The sequence below is a fragment of the Ochotona princeps genome, chromosome 25 (genome assembly GCF_030435755.1).
Source record: "Ochotona princeps isolate mOchPri1 chromosome 25, mOchPri1.hap1, whole genome shotgun sequence".
Taxonomy (NCBI): domain Eukaryota; kingdom Metazoa; phylum Chordata; class Mammalia; order Lagomorpha; family Ochotonidae; genus Ochotona; species Ochotona princeps.
The window spans coordinates 16,069,296-16,088,989 of record NC_080856.1 but is presented as its reverse complement, the minus strand read 5'-3'; the positions used below and the strand labels follow the sequence as shown (position 1 = coordinate 16,088,989).

General features: G+C 43.1%; 1 protein-coding gene across 4 annotated transcripts in view; it reads right to left on the bottom strand.

Annotated features, from left to right (window-relative positions):
• NRCAM (neuronal cell adhesion molecule) overlaps positions 1-19,694 on the bottom strand; it is a 229,535-nt gene that overhangs the window by 14,705 nt on the left and 195,136 nt on the right. For 2 of the 4 annotated variants that reach the window (XM_058681470.1, XM_058681471.1), the window contains 7 exons: positions 15,908-16,105; positions 15,746-15,816; positions 14,285-14,510; positions 13,497-13,612; positions 11,807-12,002; positions 9,487-9,609; positions 8,734-8,910 (listed from right to left, as the gene is read on the bottom strand). In XM_058681470.1, the coding sequence (XP_058537453.1) occupies positions 8,734-8,910; positions 9,487-9,609; positions 11,807-12,002; positions 13,497-13,612; positions 14,285-14,510; positions 15,746-15,816; positions 15,908-16,105 (1,107 nt within the window). Of the gene's footprint in view, positions 1-841; positions 1,001-2,137; positions 2,264-7,673; positions 7,710-8,724; positions 8,911-9,486; positions 9,610-11,806; positions 12,003-13,496; positions 13,613-14,284; positions 14,511-15,745; positions 15,817-15,907; positions 16,106-19,694 lie in introns of all 4 variants that reach the window. The other 2 variants (XM_036497245.2, XM_036497252.2) reach the window with 2 other exon arrangements.

Below are 19,694 nucleotides of genomic sequence, written 5' to 3'. Positions count from 1 at the left end.
TATTACTTTTGGATGTTATGTTGGATATTTTCTCATTGATGAGAAATTACTTTAAAAACCATAATGCTTTGTGAACAAAAGACACACACACACACACACACACACACAATACCATGTGCTTCTGAGTTCTACAGGCAACACAATACTTCCCGGAACATGCATGAAGCGACTGGATACAACATGGGGGTATAAACAAAAACTGAACACATAGCACACAGTCCTTGTCTATATGGAAATAAACAAGGATTGCTTTCCATCTTGTAAGGAAATGGGAACATGGCTGCATTGTAGATGACAAATTTTCACTAAGAACTTTACTTGCATACCGTGATCACATTCACATAACTAAAACACATGCACACGATCAAATTTGTTGTCACAGAAATGTCATATATGAATTTCTTGTTCCAAGCAGTCTAATGGAACATCAGTTGTCTAGACAAACTGCTGGGATCTGCTGGGTTGTAGTCCACTTTTGATACAAAGAATTGTAATTTTTTTATGTTACATCAAATTCCAAAGCATTTGAGAAATTTCAGCTTAATTCTGGAGATATTTAGTACATGTACATGAGATAAAAATGAAATTATTCAAGTAACGTAGGTTAAACATTAAATCTTTTTTGGAATGATTTTCAGTAATAATGTGACCAAAGATGATATGCTCGTTCCTGCAATTCATTTGATACAAACAGCCAGAAAGAATTGGAAACTGCAACGCCTAACCCAACAGACCCCACAGAAAGATTTCTTTGGCCTTGACCATGGCCCAGCTCCGCCAGCCCCTGGCTCCACCGATGTGCCTGGCTGCCCTCCACCCCTGTCTGAGAAGCCAGCCTCACCTGGGCCTGTCTCAAACACACCCTCTGCACTCACAGAGCCAGAGGCCCCAGCAGCACCAACTCGAACCTTGTATGCTGTTCCCGGCATTAGCCCCTTTAACCCATAGAAGTTGCGGGACCGAGAACCATTTACAATTTCTTTTCTCCATTCTTCTTTGCCTATGGAAACGTGGCAAAAACAACACATTTGAGTATTTGGAGGGACTGGGAGTTACTTCATGCTTCAAGAAAGGATAATCCCTCCTAAGCCCAAAACAAAATCTCAGAGATTTGGGTTTATGCTTTTGAATAGTAACCATTTTGGTTGGGTCAGATAAATCAATTAAAACGAACATCTCCATAAAAATATTGTCAGAGAAAAATGGGGCTGGATATCCAGAATAAATACTAATTATATTTATTCCCATTTTAATATGAAAGGAAGCTTCTTTATCTGTCATTTGCCTTATAAAACTGCTGAATTTACGTAAAAATGTTTATACAAAGAATGATCATATATTAAACAGTGTAAGTGAACTACTGGTGAATCTTTTGGCAAACTTAAGTATCTCCAAATTTATCCAAGTTTAGAGATTCAATCTTCCTCAAAGGTTATCCTTTCTAAAAGGATAATTACCTCTAAAATTCTTATTCACACAATAATGGCGTCACCAGAAAGTTGGACTCTACTCAGCATTTTGTCAGATACTCACTAGCTGCTCAGCTCCTTGCATATAAAGCACACTGTATTTAGAAGCGACCCTCCTCAGTTTTTCTGAGCTTCTGGAAATGGAAGCTGCCTCACCCTCAGTAGAGGGGGCCGGGGTATAAACTGACTTGGGATTATGTTGAACATTGAAACATAATACATGCTCCTCCAGTGTGTTCATTCCATGCAGTTTGTTCTAAAGTTTGTTGGGTTAGCTTGGGCAAAAGGGATGTTTTCAAGTTGGTTTGATTTCTGCTACTTTGTGATTCAATCTGAAGTCTTCCTCTCTGTGTATCTGCACTTTTCAATAAGTTATGACTCTTGTTTAGATGTTATGATCATTTTTAAGGTACTTTAAAGTACAATCACACTAAAATAACACATATACGTAACGGATGCTCTTTATTAATAACATGAAAAATGGTATTTCCAGTTACATATAAAATATTCTCTGCGAATGGCAATACATTTTTTTTGGATAATCCTGACTCACTTAATTGAGTCAAGCTACTTCTCAAGATGACTGAGAGTAAATCTTTTTAAGCACACTCTTCATCTCTTGAAATGTAAACCCAAATGAGAGATCTGATAATGAAATTGTTTCTTACTGCCTGCTACACCAAATTCAACATAAAACGTCACAGGCTCTGGTCCCTCATAGTCCCAACTGATACTGGCATGGGTCTCAGCCGCCGCGGCAGTAAAATTGCTGATCCTGGGACCTAGTGTTTGAACTAAATACACAACACAAAAATAAAACAAACAAATAATCAGTACCACACAAACAAGTATAAAGTAAGCTTAAATATCCTAAAATAGTGCAAATAAAATTAATTTAAAATTTAGGATTTATTCCCTTTTCACTTTCCTTACAAGAATTTTCTTTGGATTATGACATTAGGAGATAGATTAATAAGAAAGTATTATCCATCATCTTAAAATATTTGAGCTGTGTTACATGGCTTCTGATTCACATATTCTACTGTGCAACAGATACAGCCCTAGGGGACCACAGTCCTTGTTCACTGCTGTATGACAGGGAGGTGGACTATGGAGCTGTCCTGGGGACGGAATCATGGTGGAACGTAGGATGGCTCAAAATAAGACTCCATTCGATGTGGCTACTCCTCAGCTCTAAACAGGTGTGGCATGGTGGGGGGGAGAACAAGAATACCCTTTGGGCTTTTGCCCTGAAGTCACATGCTTCCTTGAGAACCTGACTCTCGGAGCTCAGGAACTTCAGATGAGAAATTCTGCCTTGGAGAATGCTGGGTAGGAAGGATGTGCTGGGAGAAGCTGCCGGAGGAATCGCCAGATATGCTCTACCAGAAGTTAAGAAAGAAATGAGGGAGCAAAAACTGCTGTGCCAGGACTCATCCCATATACCAAGAAAGTCTAGTCAGCTATATTTGTCACATAGCATTTTCTGAAAATGCATAGCAGAATTTGAATTGCTTCTTGATAATTCATATTATGAATACTGCATGATGCTACATGCTTTCTATTGAGTGAATTAAAACACATCTATTTATACATAACTTGATTAATCAAAAAATAAAATCAATTACTACCTCGGAGAAAACATGCTAGTGTGGTAACTTAGGAAGTATTAGTGTATTTACTCAAGACTTCATAATTAAATTCTAAAATATGTTGCAAAACAGATGCTAAAGGATTCTGCTGAAGTTTTATGAAAAACTGTATCTTAACATCAAAACAGAAGTGCATTTAGAAAGTCAAATCACACACCTGACCTCTGAAATATAATTCAGCAACATACACATATTCTGTGTTTTTGCGCTAAGCAAGAAGAGAGAGGGGTTCTTCTGGGGACATGATGAATTTTAGTTTTCTAAGATTTTCTTTTTTGGAGGAACCAGATCATAAGGGGAAAATGACCAATCAACAGAGACCACACACATGGACATGCGTGTAAAAGACCCATAGCAAAGAACTCAGGGGAAAATATGAAGTCTTGAAAAAATGTTGGAATCATGGAAACGGGGAATTTAGTCTTGGACTGGTTATGCAAAACGTCCAACGCAGAACTATAGCAAAATCCTCCAACCAAGGAGAACCTTGTTTTGTTTTCTTACATACAGTGGTTCGTGAGGAGAGGGACTCCTCATCCATAGGGTTTTTTTTTTTCTATTTTTGCTTTTCTTTGCAGATTTGAGAGATAAAAATCAGTATCCTGGAGAGATATGTATTCTCCCAAATACAAGGTAGTAGTCACAATGGACAAACTGTGGAAACAACTTAGGAAGCGCCTGGCAGGGGAATGGATAAAGAAATTACAGTCAATTCATACAACACAATATCTTTTGCTTATGAGAAGGAATGAGGCAGCGAGATGGGAACTGCAGTGTGGGTGACCCTGAGGGACACTGTGCTAACTGAAACAAACCAGTCACAGAAGGACAACTACAGCATGACCTCACATACACGTGGAATCTGAACAAGCCATGCAGAGAATTTTCTGTAGCAGAGTAGAATAGCGGTTGCCAAGAGCTGGGGATGGGCTGGAAACTGGCAGAAGGTGGACATGGGGCACAAAATGTCATGGATAAGATGAACAAGTTCCAAAGGTCTAATTCACATCGTTCTACTATTAACTATAACCAATAACAGTATTGCTTACTGGAAACTTATGTTTAGCTTACTCTATGCTGTTTAGCTACTTTTATCATAGGGACTTCTAACTCCCTTCACTACCCATCCATTCACTTAGACAGCATTTGGGGTGGTTACGAGCTGTTAGCATCTGTTCCCATCTGAGTCTCTCCCCACACATTCCAGCAGCTTCTTGTTTCCATACACTGTCTATGCCACAGTCAAACTGGGCTTCTAAGTATAACCTAACCATCTCCGGGTGTGTCAAGTCCACACCTTTACCTGTATCCTGTGTTATGACCTCACACATCCGACCATCTGACTTAGCTGCTGGAATTTAAGTGTAGGTCTACTGCCCTACTACTCAGCATTGCTCCTCTTCCTCTGAATTTTATCCGCAATTCTAATGTCAAAACAAATACCCATAGTTCACTCTTCTATGCTCAAAGAGCATCTTTCTTCAACCCATTAGCTCAGCATGTTTATAATTATTTTATGTATGTCTCAGTATGGTGACATCTACGATTGGCAGGAGTGAACACGTAGTGTCAAGGACATGCCTGTGTCCCACACTGGAGTGCCTGGATTTACTTGCTAGTTCCAGCACCTAACTCCAGATTCCTGCTGATGCAGAATCCAGGAGACAGCAGAGATGGCTCAAGTCATTGGGTCCCCTGCCACCTCCATGCCAGACCTGGGTTGACCCACTGGCATTTTGCCTTTGACCCTCCCCAGTTCCAGCCACTGGAAGAAGCTGAGGAACACACAAGTGGATGGCATGTGAGCATTATGTCTCAAACAAACCAATCAGCCAGTGCATTTTATATTCCAGGCACAGTAGCTACTGAACTCGGTGAGCTTTCTACGTTTCCATGATAGATACAGGGTGAACTGGAAATCTACTTTAGCTTGGTTTTAGATGTACTGTTTCTTTACCTTAGGAAAACAGTTCAGTGGGAGCTCATGGGAAACTTTCAGCACTAACTGCACATCAAGCCCTTCTCTGGTCAGTCCTGAATGTTTACCACAGGAGGTTAACTCATCAGGTCATGGATACGAATTCTGCTCCTGCCTTGCCAGTCACTTTCTCCCTATTCTGGAAGCCCCAACTACTCATTCTCCAAAAGCGTTCTGCTGGTTTGTGCTAAGAGGAGTGGAGTCCCACAATATGAATACAGTAGGATCTTCTTTGAGTAATACTGGGGACGCAGCTCAAACCCACTGTCTGCTTATTTTCGGTCACCTCTTTTAATGCCTTCACAGTCCAGATCTAAGCATCCCAGACCCTGAAACTACTTAAAGACAGACAGAAATAGAATAAATATAATTCAGGAACTGTCCATCTCACACAGATATTGAGTGCTTTCACCAAAGAAGGAAATGGGTCAAAAGAAATGATTCCTGAAGCATTTGAATATTTCCATGATCTTCTTATTAATTACAAAAAGCAAAATGATGAAGAGGGGTCAGATGGCAGAGAAGGGTTACAAGCCCACAAACCACACCTGAGTGCCTGGTTCAGTTCCAAGTTCTGGCTCTTGACACTGGCTTCCTGCTGCTGTGCACCCTAGCAGGAAGCAGGTGATGGCTCAGAGGCTAGTCCCTGGCACCATGTGGCACCATGTGGGAGACCTGGATGGCTTAAGGTTGAGTTCCTGGCACCTATGTGGGAGACCTGGATGGCTCAGAGGCCGGTTTCTGGCACCACGTGGCAGACCTGGATGGCTTAAGGCTGGGTTCCTGGCACACATGTGGGTGACCTGGATGGCTAAGGCTGGGTTCCTGGCACCCATGTGGGAGTCCGTTCCTGGCACCCATGTGGGAGACCTGGATGGCTCAGAGGCTTGGTTCCTGGCACCCATGTGGGACACCTCAGATGGAGATCCCAGTTGAGGACTCTTTGGGGCTTTGGAGAGTGCCCCCGGAGATGAATACACTCTCCTCACCTCTCTGTCTCTCAAACCAATGGCATTTCAAACAAAAAGGGTTAGTACAGCACAATATACTTAATTAAATTATCCTGGCTTGTGCTTCACCATTTAATCTCTTTTTCCCAATGTCTCTTACACATTGCAAGAAAATGAAAAAAAATGAAAGCTTTGGTACAATTCTTTCCTCCTCTTTGACTGTAGTGAATTAAAATCACTTAAAAATGACATTTACAGTGAAATATTAGATGTTGACACTTACAAAGCTAAGGATAACATGATTCCCTCCCCCCAATGTCCTATATCTTATTTATCCCCTACTGTACCTCTTTAAATATAAAAGATCATTTGAAATAGAAATTCGGAAGAACGGTGGAGAACCAATCTTCACATGGAGAAGGGAAATAGAAAAGCACACAGAATTCATTCTTAGATCGAAAAAAATATATTTTTAGGAAGACTAACCCAGATTCACAAATTCTGCTTGTTTTCAATAAACAGGATGCTAGTTAAGCAGAATTTGCGAATCTGGGTTAGTCTTCCTAAAAATATATTTATTTTTCTTTCTTCTTTTTTTCTCACCTTATCTTTTTTTTCTTCTTTTTCACCCATCTGATCTGAGGGACCTCTGATTTTACTACTAGAGCTTATTGAATTGTCTGCTGTCTTCGTAATCACATAGCTGGCTCTACATTTGTGTTTTTGGTTCAAAGATAAAATGCACACTCGGGATAGGAAATATTCCCAAAGAAATATGTATTCTGCAAAGTCCAGGAAAAGTAGCCCAAAGACTGCCCATGAAAACAATACCCAATGGCAGGGACTCTGTGGCACTGTAATAGCTATCTGGTCAACCCACTGCCATGGGTCAGAGCCTGGGAACACTCTGGATTGTGTAGGTGGAAGAACCACTACGGCACCTCAAGTACCAGCCCCCAATACACCTTTCTGACCCTGGGAGCTGCCAGAAGCAAAAGAGAACAGAAGTGATCCCATGAGGATGGTTGGCTGTGCCCCAGGAGGCCTGAGCAGTTTGGTGAAGACAAGACAGAACAACACAACTGAGTGGGCATGTGGGAGGACTCGCTTGTAGAGGGTCCCACCAGGGAGACTTCTCACCTCAGCCCAGGTGCGGGGCTGGCCAGCCCACAATTCCAAGTGGATGGTGTCGTGATGCTAGGCGCATCTGTGAGGATGCAAACACCCACATCAGATTAGAACAGGAAGCTGGCTTGATTTGGTTCCTCACAGGCTGTTTTCAGCCGAGGACTAATAGTTCCAAATTCCTAATAGGTAGCACGGCCATGTAGAGGATCTGGGACAAATCCACAGTTTTGGTCCTGTCTGATCCAGCCAAAATCGCATTGTTCAATATTAAAATTTGCACCGGCGACTACATTTTGAGAAAAAATTTGGGGAGAATTCAGTGCATGGTTTTCTACTCGTAAAGGTCAGGCCTTCATTTAGAAGCCAAGAGCTTCTCTTTATTCTAGTTTTCCAAGTATGTTTTATTTCTCTCTCTTTTTTTTAACCCATGCTGCACTTCCCCACGTTGGACATGGCAACTCTCACACATGTAGAAAGTCATGCAGATGAGTTTTACCTTTGCCTGCACCTACATCAGGTGGAAGAAAACCAGCTTTAATGAAGGGAAACAGAAACAGGACACTATATAGTTAGATGTAACACACTGTGAGCATGTATAGTGATACAAAACACTTCTTAAAGTACTACAGCATGCAAGAGGAAAGAAAATGTCATCTGCATTAAGTACCAGGAACAAAGGTTTGCAGTGTCCCCAAACTGATCCGTGACTCAGACCCATTTACTCATGCTTGTCTAGTATCCAAGTTGGCTCAGGCTATTTCAAAACCATCACTGGACAGAAAAGCCAAGTTCTTATGCAATGGTAGATAATCAAGTAAGTACTTGTCAAGCAATTCTACAGCTTAGTTGATATGCAAAACCAGAACACCTTGTACAAGATTTTTGGATCATTTTCACAGAATCTGCAATTTTCAGAATGCTTTTGGAAATGTACGAAAATAAATGTTAATTCTTTTTCTAAATACATTAATGGAATTATTTCCCTTTCTCTGTACCAGATGACATGCCAAAATACAAAGTCTCTTGCTCAAACATAAAATCAATATACTGTGTAGAAATCATTTTGACTTCTCTGCTAGGAGGTCTAAATCAATATGAGGATTAGTAATTTTTTTTCCAGTGAGCCAGTACCAGAACTAGAATTACATGCTTCATGTCTATATAGTTATGCACGTCTGTGTGTGCACATATATGTATTATAAGAATGTGTACACACACACGCGTGTGAATGAAGTTGCAAACAGGAAAACAGAATACTTTGACTGTCTAATTCAAATGTGGTAAATACTGTAATTTCTCACTCCCATTCCAATATTTTAATGTACATTCACAGCTTTCACATGGATTTGAAAAAAAATCTCAGTTATTCCAATGTAAACTAAGTAATTGACTTCGTTACATATAAGAATGAGAATTTACAAAATTAGTGCTTTTATTAATTGGGTAAGACAGATGTCCCATGATAGGAAGGAAAGCACAAGCTACCACTCGCCCACATGAACTTCATACATACACTGGTATGATCACCACATGAACTTCATACATACCCATCTTACCTTCGTCCACAGTGGTCACCGCTTCCTCTGTAATCTGACTCCCCAATCCTGCTGCTGTGTGTGCAGATAAATAAAACTTATACCGAGTGCTGAAGTTTAAATTTTTCAAAGTCCAGCGTGTCTTGTTGGCGGGAATTTTTAAGTCTACCAGAGGGCCTAATTCATGTGTGCTGTTAACTGCCGATCAAAAACAACAAGCAAAGCATTCTCCATCAACTGGGACAGAAACAATCATATTCATAAACATGTAAACCAGAAATGTCAAACCTGGCTTGCATGGACTTTTCTAATCCTGCTCCTCTTTTGCCTCATATAATTGATGACTTTCCACAGCTCCTAAGTGTAGTGTAACACACTACACCATCAAAATTCTACAAATTACTATTCAATAATGTAAGACAAAATCTGAGAAGTTAGCATTGTGATGCAGCAGGTGGCATTAACGCTTGTGACACCAGCATTCACAGGGGTGCTACTTTGTGTTGTGGCGACTCTACTTGCAATCTAGCTCCCTGCTAGGCAGAGGATGGCCCAAGTGCTTGGGCCCTTGATACCCATTTTGGAGGCCCACATAAAGCTCTGGGCTTTAGCCTGGCCCAGCACAGGCAGATGGGGCCATCTGAGGCATGAGCCAGTCGATGAAGGCTTTCTGTCTCTTCCCCTCTCCTTGTAATGCTGACTTCCAAATTAATGGATATATCTCAAAAAATAAAGCAACCCATATTGTCCCCTCCTCTCCTCCTAATAACTTACTTGGCTGGTATTTTAGGGTATACTCAGTCAAAATGCCATTGGGGTGGCTTGGTGGGTCCCATTCCAAAGTGAGAGAGTCCAGTGTAGGATTGACAATCTTCAAAGACGAGGGAGCACTGGGGACTTAGAAGGAGTACACAGTCAATGTAAGGGCTTATGAATGTTGTTGAAATGTATTAAAATGGTACATGTTCCTATGTTCACGCAAACTGCCAATGCTTGGGTTTTCACAACCACCTCTCACTATACACTATACATAATAATATCACCTTTACACAGATCCAAATCAAACATTTGTAGTGGCAAGAGCACTTATTTGATTTATAAATGTTGCTTCCTAAAGCAAACTGGTTATGAAGTGAAATCATTCTCACCAGGACATTGAGTGGGAGCAGCTGTATTCCAGGACCATGAAGACTCACTTGGGTCAACCAGGTGTGTGCCCATGGGGAGGGGGGTTCTGGGGAGGGGTGTTCTGGGCTGTGGTCAGCCTGTCCAGGTGCATGGCTGTCCTCATCCTGAGAGCGGACAGCTGCCCAGGATCTGGGTACCAGTGTTGGCATGGCCCTGATCATGGTGAAGACTTAGGGGTGTCAGGTTTTCCAAGGCAGAGGCTGGCGAATGGCCAGGGGTAACATTTTGGGGGCCTTTGATCCACTTCCTTATGAGGATTATGGCTGGGAGGGGCTCTCCCTACCATGCTCCCCATAAACCAGCTGTGTGGCACTTGCACACTCTGTTGAAAGACTAAGGTATCCCCATGAAGTTCCTCTTCTGCCTTGATTCTATCTTCTCCTAGGGTGCTAAGTCTTGGCAACACCACCACCTTCATCTCAAATCATACCCATTCCCTCTTCTTCCCTTCCTCTGTGTTGCTTCCCACTGTAGGTTCTTAGTTGCCTTTCCTGGGGCCCAGAACTTCAAGACATAGCTCTAAGCTCTTCCACTCCAATTAGTATTTTTTAATTTCTCGGGAACCCAGGACCCTTGGAAAACACTGGTGTCAGCCAAAAAAAAAAGTCTCAAACATACACCAGCGTTTTTGCATGCCATGTTGGGAGACCCATGGAGCTCTTTAAGCCTATTCAATGCTGTTCTTCCTGCCCACCCACCCCCCTCAAAGGCCTATATTCCCCAATAGAAGAGCCTCTGGCCTTTAGGTGAACTTTCACTGCACCCAGGATCAAGACAGCGCCTCCCTAGCTGACCTTCCTCGCTTTCCTCCCCATTTCCCACCATGCAGCTCTCAGTAGCCTGGAGGAGCCCGGCTAACCGCGCCTTTGTGTCATCATACTCCTCCTCACTTCCTTCTCCTTCAGTCCTTTGATCTGACCCTCTCTTCCAGGACACCCTCCCCTGTACCTTCTAAAGGACCAGCGTGAGCCTCATGGGGCAAGGCTTGAGTGCAAGGAGCCCCAACTCTATGGGAAGTGAGATGAAGGACAAGCACCTCTGTGGAATGGGAAATGGGACACACAGGTGACACCTGGCAACATCCTGAGCTCTGAATGGGGACCCGTGAGAGGGGTGTCTGGGAACTCCCTTATCAAAGGCCTGCAAAGGATCCATGGAAGATATCTGGGCTATTTTCATGCCTGGCTGGACGCAGAACTTGAAACAGATAAAGCCCATTTTGTGTTTTTTTCTTCACTCCCCATCTTTACTGCCAGGCCCCTTTCTCCCCTCACTCCGCAGACTCTAAGCGTCAGTGCCCAAACTCCCATTCTCCTCATTCCATCAGTTGTGCAGAATCCCCTCTGTTCTCAGCTTGTGATGAGGCATTTTTCCCCCAAAATAATTTCTCCTTCTCTTTCCAAACTATGTAGCCAAGATCTCCAATCTTCCAACTCAGCTCAAGTTTACAGCTTTACAAATATACATAACTTGCACAAGTTGACCTAATTTACCAGTTTCGTATGTGCTGGTAAGGATGGTTGTGAGAAGGCGCTTATAGAAACAGCTCCGAACAGTCTTGTTCCTACATATTCTGCTTGGTTGACCCCATTGAATTTACATGCCTTCCACATGAGGCTGCTGAAGCTTGCAGAAGTTCTAGAACTTGCCTCAGGTCAAAGGATGAGTGACCCAAATGAACACCAAATAGGCAAGGTTTTGGAAAGTGCAAATGTGAAGCAAAACCAGAAGCCGAGGGACAGGATGACTCAGGATGGTGTTTGGGCCTCTACGTGTCCTCTGGCCACCGATGCGTGACCTGCTGCCAGTTTTATGTGTGTTGTTCTCATCTTAGAAAACATAACGTGGGGCCCACAGGACATAAGCCTCCCAGGCCACACATCTCAGAGACCCAACCATCCCATACCTCCTTCTGGAGTGTGGAAGACTCTGTCGGGGCTGGCCGGGCCCTCCCCCTTCCCGTTGACCACCCGCACATTGAGCGTGTAGTGGCTGAAGGGCTCGAGCCCTGGCAACATGCCATGAGTCTTGCTGCCCTGGAAGGTGAGGATCTTCTTCTCCAGGTGACGCCTGTTCCTTTGTGATGCCTTCCAGTAGTAAATCTGAAACATGGAACAAACAAGAATCCTCTGGTTCATGGATTTAAAACGTTTGTATTTCCAGAACATTCTTTGGTGCGTTTTAGAAAAAAATTACTAGCAAAACCAATGGATATTGATCCTGAGCCCAACAGATCAGAGATGACAAGGGAAATTAAATTTAGATATTGCAACCAAGCAGGCTATCCCGTTTCATGGAAGGGGCATAGGGAAACAGATGGAACAGCACCAAGCAAATGGATGACAGTAGATGGACTTAAGCCTTTAATTGTATAAAATGTTCCTAAAGTAAAAATTACTGTCCCAGGTTGGCCTACTTTTCTCAAGTTAATACAAGTTCACATACAATACACCATGTGCTTGAATTCTAAAAACCACAGAATGGCTGCTATTGTTACTGCTATTATTACTATATTCCAGATGAGGTTCTGGGCTACTGAGTAACTTTCCCAAAGCTACAGGGAGTCCTCTACTCTGAGTCTAGGGCTTTTTAACTAAGCCAAAGTGTTTCCCATAAATTAGTACTTTTTTTTGGTATTAAATTGTGAGAAATTTTTTAAAGAGGTGGATAAGAAAAGCATCAATTAACTTTGATCAGAAAGCCCTAGTTGTTGCTTATTAAGCTTCTTTAAATTCTTAGGAAACTAGAGGCATTTCTAAGAGAAATCAAATGTATCTACAGAAGCTGATAATGCTAGAGGGAGAAAAATTACAACCTGTAAACACGATGCTGTGCAAAAAGTGAACGCTAGAGGTCAGGATTAGCAAATTAAGGAGTGTGTCATTCTTGGGTGCCTGTTGATCAAACAGAAATTTCTAGGGATTTCATCTTTCTGTACTTCCAAAAGGAAGACAACTGATGATTATAAGAATTATTCAGTTGTGACTAAATGGTCCTCAGTTACAATCTGAATTATTTAAAGATGCACAAATTATTGCCAGGCCAATTTTGCATATTCAATACACAGGGTTCATATTGCTTTACAGCTAAGTGTATTTAATTAGTCTAGTTCTTTAATAATTAGTTATGCAGCTCCCTGGTAATGGACCTGGAAAAGTAGTACGGGGTGGCCTAAGTGCTTGGGTCCCTGCACCCAAATGGCTGTAAAGGTCCTGGCTCCTGACTTCAGCCTGACCCAACCCTGGTGGCTGTAGCCATTTGATACACAAACCAGTGAATGGAAGATCTTTCTCTGTGTCTCTCCCCCACCAACCTTCCAAATAAGTAAAACCATTCTTTAAAAAAATTCACTCTTCATATTTTTATGCATATTAATTATTGAGTTGGCAGAATCTTGGACCTGTGGGGAAGGCGGAGAAAACATGTGGACACAGTGAGAGTTGGAGTCATCTCTAGATGGGGTCCTTGGGAGGGGCGCTGCCTGAGGCAACAGCCAAATGAGGAATCCCGAGCTCCTGAGACCACCCAGGAGCTCCAACCTTGCCAAGTGCGCATGACAGGTGGCCTAAGAGCAGAAAATGTCCCTCCTGACTTGCCCGATAGCCTTGGAGGTGTCCTCGAATACTTTTCAGAGGCACGGGGTCCCAGTGCACTTCGGCTAAGGTGCTGTTCACCACATTCACGTGCACGTTTCCAGGAGCCACCATGGGGACTAGGAGAAACGACAGGAAATGAGGGGCACAGGTATCAGCGCCACGATGAATTCAGGCAAAACTGTCACCTCCTCTCATAACTTCGCCTTGAAACACGCCCTATTCTTCAGATTTCTAAACATCAAAATAGATGATTCTGGTCTCTGTTCATTTGACTTTCCAAGAACAACAATTTTCAATAAAGGATTTACAGGGCATGGCAGAGTGGGTTAAGCAACTGCCTGCAGCACCAGCATCCCATTATGGACAACGGTTTGAGTCCAAGCTGCTCCACTTCTGATACAGCTCCCTGCTAATGTGCCTTGGAAAGCAGAAGATAGCCCCAGTGCTTGGGCCCCTGTGACCCATGCATGAGATCTAGATGGAGTTCTTGACTCCTGGCTTTAGCCTGGCACAGCTCTTGTAGACACTTGGGGATGCAATCAAGGGAGGAACAAATTCTATCTAAAACCCTGTCTTTCAAATACAGAAATCTCAAAAAACAAAACAATCACCTTTAATATGCGACCCCTCTTCTTTTCCAAAGCAGGATGTCTAAATTCAGAGAAGCTAAATAAAATAACTTCCACCTCTCTCCTGTGCAACTTGAGCACCTCTGGACCTGGCCTTGCCCTGCTCCTGAACTTGCCTATTTTGCTGAGGAAAAGTACAAAGGAAACAGCCATGCTCACGGTCTTCTCCAGAGTGTCCCAGGACGACAGCCGGTTCCGGAGCAAACCCCACATCGTTCAGGGCCTGCACCTTTATCAGGTATGGAACGAAGGTTGGCGTGCCGGAGACAATGTACTTGGACACGTTGGCCACCACCACGGAGGTCCACTCATCATCTCCATCCTTCTGGCGCCAGCTGACCTTGTACTGCAGGCCTGGCCCGTTCGATTCAAAACCGCTCAAGGGCTGCACGAGAAGCCAATAACCAGAGTTCATAAAACAGACTGACTACACATGCTGTTCCAGGAACAGGAAACGCAATTCCCTCTGGGGACCTTCAATTTATGATGAGGCTCAGAGCTTGTTTGGGATCAGCATGTTCAAGGTTATGCATGCCTATCTTGAAGCTCCTCAGCCAAGAGTGGGTGACGTTTAAAACCTTCCAGTCATATAGATTCGTGCATATCTTCCTGTTTGGGTGATTATACTACCTGTGGCCCATTTTACCTGGACACTGAAACTTATGAAGTGTTTCTCCCGATATGAAAAACAAGTTGTCTTGTCACCTTGTTCCATTTCTACATGTAGTATGATTACGAGCACACATGTGTTTATAATATAATTCTGTATGCATGGTTCTATTTAAAATAGGTTTAAGGGTGGGGGGTTGGTGTAGCAATGAAAAACCCCGTGTGGCATAGTGCTGGGAGCAAGTCCTGGCTCTGTTTCTGCCGGCAGTTTCCTGCTAACGCACATCCTAGGAGCGAGCAGGTGATGCTCCGGTAGCTGAATCCCTGTAGCCATGGAGAGATCTGGACTGAGTTCACAGCTCCTGGCATCTGCTGGCTCGGCTGTGGCTACTGCAGGCATTTGGTGAGTGAACCAGCAGAGAGGTTTGCTCTCCCTTCCAAACAGAACAACGTAAATAAATAAATATTTTATAAAGACTTAGTTCCTATGTTTAAAAACAAAAAAGGCAAAAGACATTATTTTGTAAAAAATAGATTTGAAAATTGTATGTCAGCTTCCCAAATCCAAAAAATATAGATAAACAAACAAACAAGCAAACAAACAAAAAAAAGATGTAGCTTACTGTGAGTACTTGATGCCAATCTCCTGGGGGTAGAATACGAACCAATTGCGGTTTGGTTTGTGTTTGAGCATATCTGTGTGCTAAGTGAGGTGCTTTATATACATTCTCTGCTTCAGTTTTAGGAAGCTGGTTGACTATTGTCCCATCACAGTTCCATTACCTCTGCAGACCCGGACAGCTGGTCCTCCAGCTGGGTGGCAGAGCTGGGATGTACACTCATTCATTTTGGCTCCAGAGATGAAGTGCTGAACTACTGAGTCACACTGCCTCTGCACTGCACATACATGTTTTCACCCAGAAATGGGTGACCTGGGGTTTTCATGTTGGTGCTATTTTCTCTTTCCACTCTTAAGAAGTACCAAGAAAAGCCAAAGGCTTCACAGCTCACCTTCCAAGTAATCACCAAGTTGTCCGGCTCAGATCCGAGTCCTTCCACAGCCGTGGGGTTATTATCCGGCTCTAGAAGTTAAGCAGACACAGATGTGTCAACTTAGGACTTATAAAAAGAGGAGCATCATTGTCTGTTTCACATCAGTCAACGTGGCTTTACCCGCAGCTTTTGTCAGATACTGTTCCGAGGCCTCACTGGGCAAGCTCCTTCCAATGCTGTTCACCGCCAGCACGCGGAAGGAGTAGTTCACGAAAGGCGACAGCTTCAGCTCCGTTGTGGTCTGCGTGCCTGACACTTCTGCCTGGTGATGCCACAGCCCGGCCTCATGAATTGCATCTTCATACTCAATGATAAATTCTGGCCACAACACAGAGACACACAGCAAAGCCAAGATGGTAAAATTCAGTCAGCCAAGTGGTAGGCTATCAGCAACAATTAAGACAGCAATCTAACAAGTGTAGCCAGACATAAGTCAATTTATTTGGAAGAAAACTTCCCTTTGGATGGTTTGATTTTGGGGATGATGTAGTGGCTCAACAGGCTAATTTTCCACCCACAAACATCAGCATCCCAAACGGGCACACGTTCATGCCCTGGCTGTTCCACTTTCAATCAAATTCTCTGCTGCTTATGGCTTCAGAAAGCAAAGGAGGTTGGCTCAAATCCTTGGGCATTTGCACCCACATGGGAGACCTGCTTGTAGCTCCTGGCTTCAGATCAGCTCAGCTCCAGCCGTCTGGGGAGTGAACCGTGGATAGAAGATTTTTCTCTCTCTGTCTCTCCTTCTCGGTGTAATCTGCCTTTCCAATAAAAATAAAATAAACCTTTGATTTCGGAGATCTATCATTATCAGCACTTGAGAACACTCAGTAGTCTTTGTTATGCTGTCTCCAACATGCTGAGTTTAGTTTCCTAAATTGTTCAGAACTGGTCCATGGAGTTCTAGGAAAAGTTGACAAGTATGCAAAGATGGTTGCTTTTTTTTCGTAATGGAAAGAATTACATAAATATAGTGAGATGCTGTTTTCCACTAAACAGACTGGCAGTCATCCAAGGTTTAGCATTTAGTTGACTGGTGTGCAGGGAAACATGCATGTCCAGACCATGCAGCAAGTGTAAACTGGCAAATCTTTCATATATGGCAATTCGTCAAACTGAATGATATTCAACTCACATACCTTTTGAAAAACTGTCTTTCTGGCAGTTTATTTTGAATAAAAATGTTCACAAACAGAAGGCTCAAAGGTACATGAGAAAAGAATCCACTTTGCAACACTGTTTGTAAATGAAGCCTAATTGCAGACAACCTCAATGTCCACCAATAGGACCCTGATTAAACAAGTCACGGTGCAGCCAGGCTGTGGATCAGTCCGCAGCTGTTAACAGTGAGTGGAGCTGCTCCACGGACATGGAAACGATTCCTGGACTGAAGCCAAGCAGGACACAGAAGAGCGCATGCTCGATCTCCTCTGGGTATAAGTTAACATTTGCTCTAATACAAGTTCTGAGGTATATGCTTGGGCTTTGAGTATTGGTGTTACCACTCAGGTTACATGGTGATATCCCTGTGAGACCACAGGGGGGCAGCAAGGTGTAGTTCTCATTGTCTTCCATGTCTAACATTTTGTCACAGCTTTACCCTTATTTAAACAAAGGTTGCCTAACCACTGTGCATGACTATGTGCCACATGCTAGCATGCAAACCATATAAGTAAACAAGACAAACTAGCAGTGTTCTCTGTGTTGCAATGGCCCAAAGCTAAGTCTCTGGGTTCTCCTTTCAATCTCCATTCATTTGCTGGTGACAGCCAGTCTTAGGAAGGGGTAACTTTAAGATGTACACACAGCAGACTTCTCCCCCAAACTGCACACTTGGGGGATAAATTTCCTACTCAATAATTCAATGTGCTTGTCTACGAAGGCATCTCAAACCGGATATGACCAAAACTGACTCCAGCCTTCTCTCCCAGCTGGAAGAGACAACGGAAAACATGGCACCAGAGACCTTCTTGGTTCCCTCCTTTGGTTCATATTCTCAACTAGTCTTGCTGTCCACTCCATTGAAATAGATATAAAATCCGGCCATTCCCTGGCTCTGCCATTCACCTCATTCTATTCTTAAGTGAATTGTGACACAATCTCCCAAGTGAGTAATTCCCAAACTTTCTCAACATGTACTTGGTATCTTTGTATATTTTTTGTGGTTCCCTTAGGTCAAAAAAATACCTAATACTTTCATGTAGTAAGTATGTGACCTATCTAACTAAACAAAATACTTTTTGTCTAAGCAGTTGAAAACCTATTAGATACTGTGCAACGTCTCGAGCCCTGCAAGCAGACTGGACAGCAGGTTCCTCATTTCATCTTTCACAGTGATCTTGACGTGGGAGAGAAGGCAGGAGGAGGCAGGGAGGAATGTCAGCCCACAGTGCAGATGTGAAGACTAAGAAGGAGAAGGACAGGAGAATGGGAAGAGTCTTTGAGCTGTACAAGGTTTTTGCCTGGTCATCAGGGAACCCCCAGGAACCTGTGCGAGCAGAGCTCCGTCTTAGAGATGGTCGAGCTCCAGGATGCTGTGCTCAACCCCTGGAGTGGCCCACGAACTATGGTAATTCTCAGCAAGGTGCGGCAGAGCACAGCTATTACGAAACACTCCTCGCACATGCTCCTTATCGAAGCTAGACTAAGCATATTTACATACTCTACATGCCATATGTAATGACATTGAATACAATAGTGTCTAATGTAAATTTTATCTTATTAAAACACAAGTTCTGTATGGGCAAAGTTTTTAACTTCTTGACTTTGGAGCAATGTATGGCAGCTAATTGTCGCTTCAAAAATATCTGGCTGTTGGGCCCGGCGGCATGGCCTAACGGCTAAAGTCCTCGCCTTGAAAGCCCCAGGATCCCATATAGGCACCGGTTCTAATCCCGGCAGCTCCACTTCCCATCCAGCTCCCTGCTTGTGGCCTGGAAAAGCAGTTGAGGAAGGCCCAATGCATTGGGACCCTGCACCCGTGTGGGAGACCCGGAAGAGGTTCCTGGTTCCCGGCTTCGGATTGGCACGCATCGGCCCGTTGCGGCTCACTTGGGGAGTGAATCATCGGACGGAAGATCTTCCTCTCTGTCTCTTCTACTCTGTGTATATCTGGCTGTAATAAAATGAATAAATCTTTAAAAAAAATATCTGGCTGTTGAGTGAATGAGTGAATAAGGGCAAGACCAGAAATGCCTTGAATTCTGATCAGATCATTTAATACACAAAAAGAGCTCCCAGTTGATTAACATATTGAATGACCTGGGAGGCTCAGTCTGTTCTGAACAAGGATGCTCAAAGCTCCAGTGAGGGCGGAGTACCACTAAGTACAAGATACAGAAAACGCTTTTGTGTAACTTTATTAGTAATGCTCTGCTTTACCAGGAGGTGCAGCAAATCAACATGTTATCACTTCAGAATTGGCTTAAGTAATCATCAGAAAGGATTTAATCTTCCTGTAGTCTCTCCTGAAGATAATAATGTAGTTCAGGCTTCTGACCCGTGTTGGGTTTTGTAAAATTATCTATTCGGTTTTACCATTAAACTTCTATGTTTATCTATATTCTAATTTATTACGCTTCTCCAGTAGTGTCAAGACATGAACTTTCATCTGATTTTATTCTCTAAGCACATGTCAGTGAGGCAAGGGCCTGGCATGGTTGAATGTGCAACTTCACAGCAGGGTCAGTGTGAAGAAAGAGATTTTGGTGGGGATTTAACAAGCATGAAGATGACATACAGTTTGTTCTGTTACTAGCTGTGTTTAAAAAGCATTCCCCAGGTGTTAGTTTTACAACAAGCCTTTGTAATTAGAGACAGAGGGAGAAGGATAGAGAGCGAGAGAGAAATTCCTATATACTGGGTCACTTCCCTAATATCCACCATGGTCAGTGCTGAGCCAGGTCAA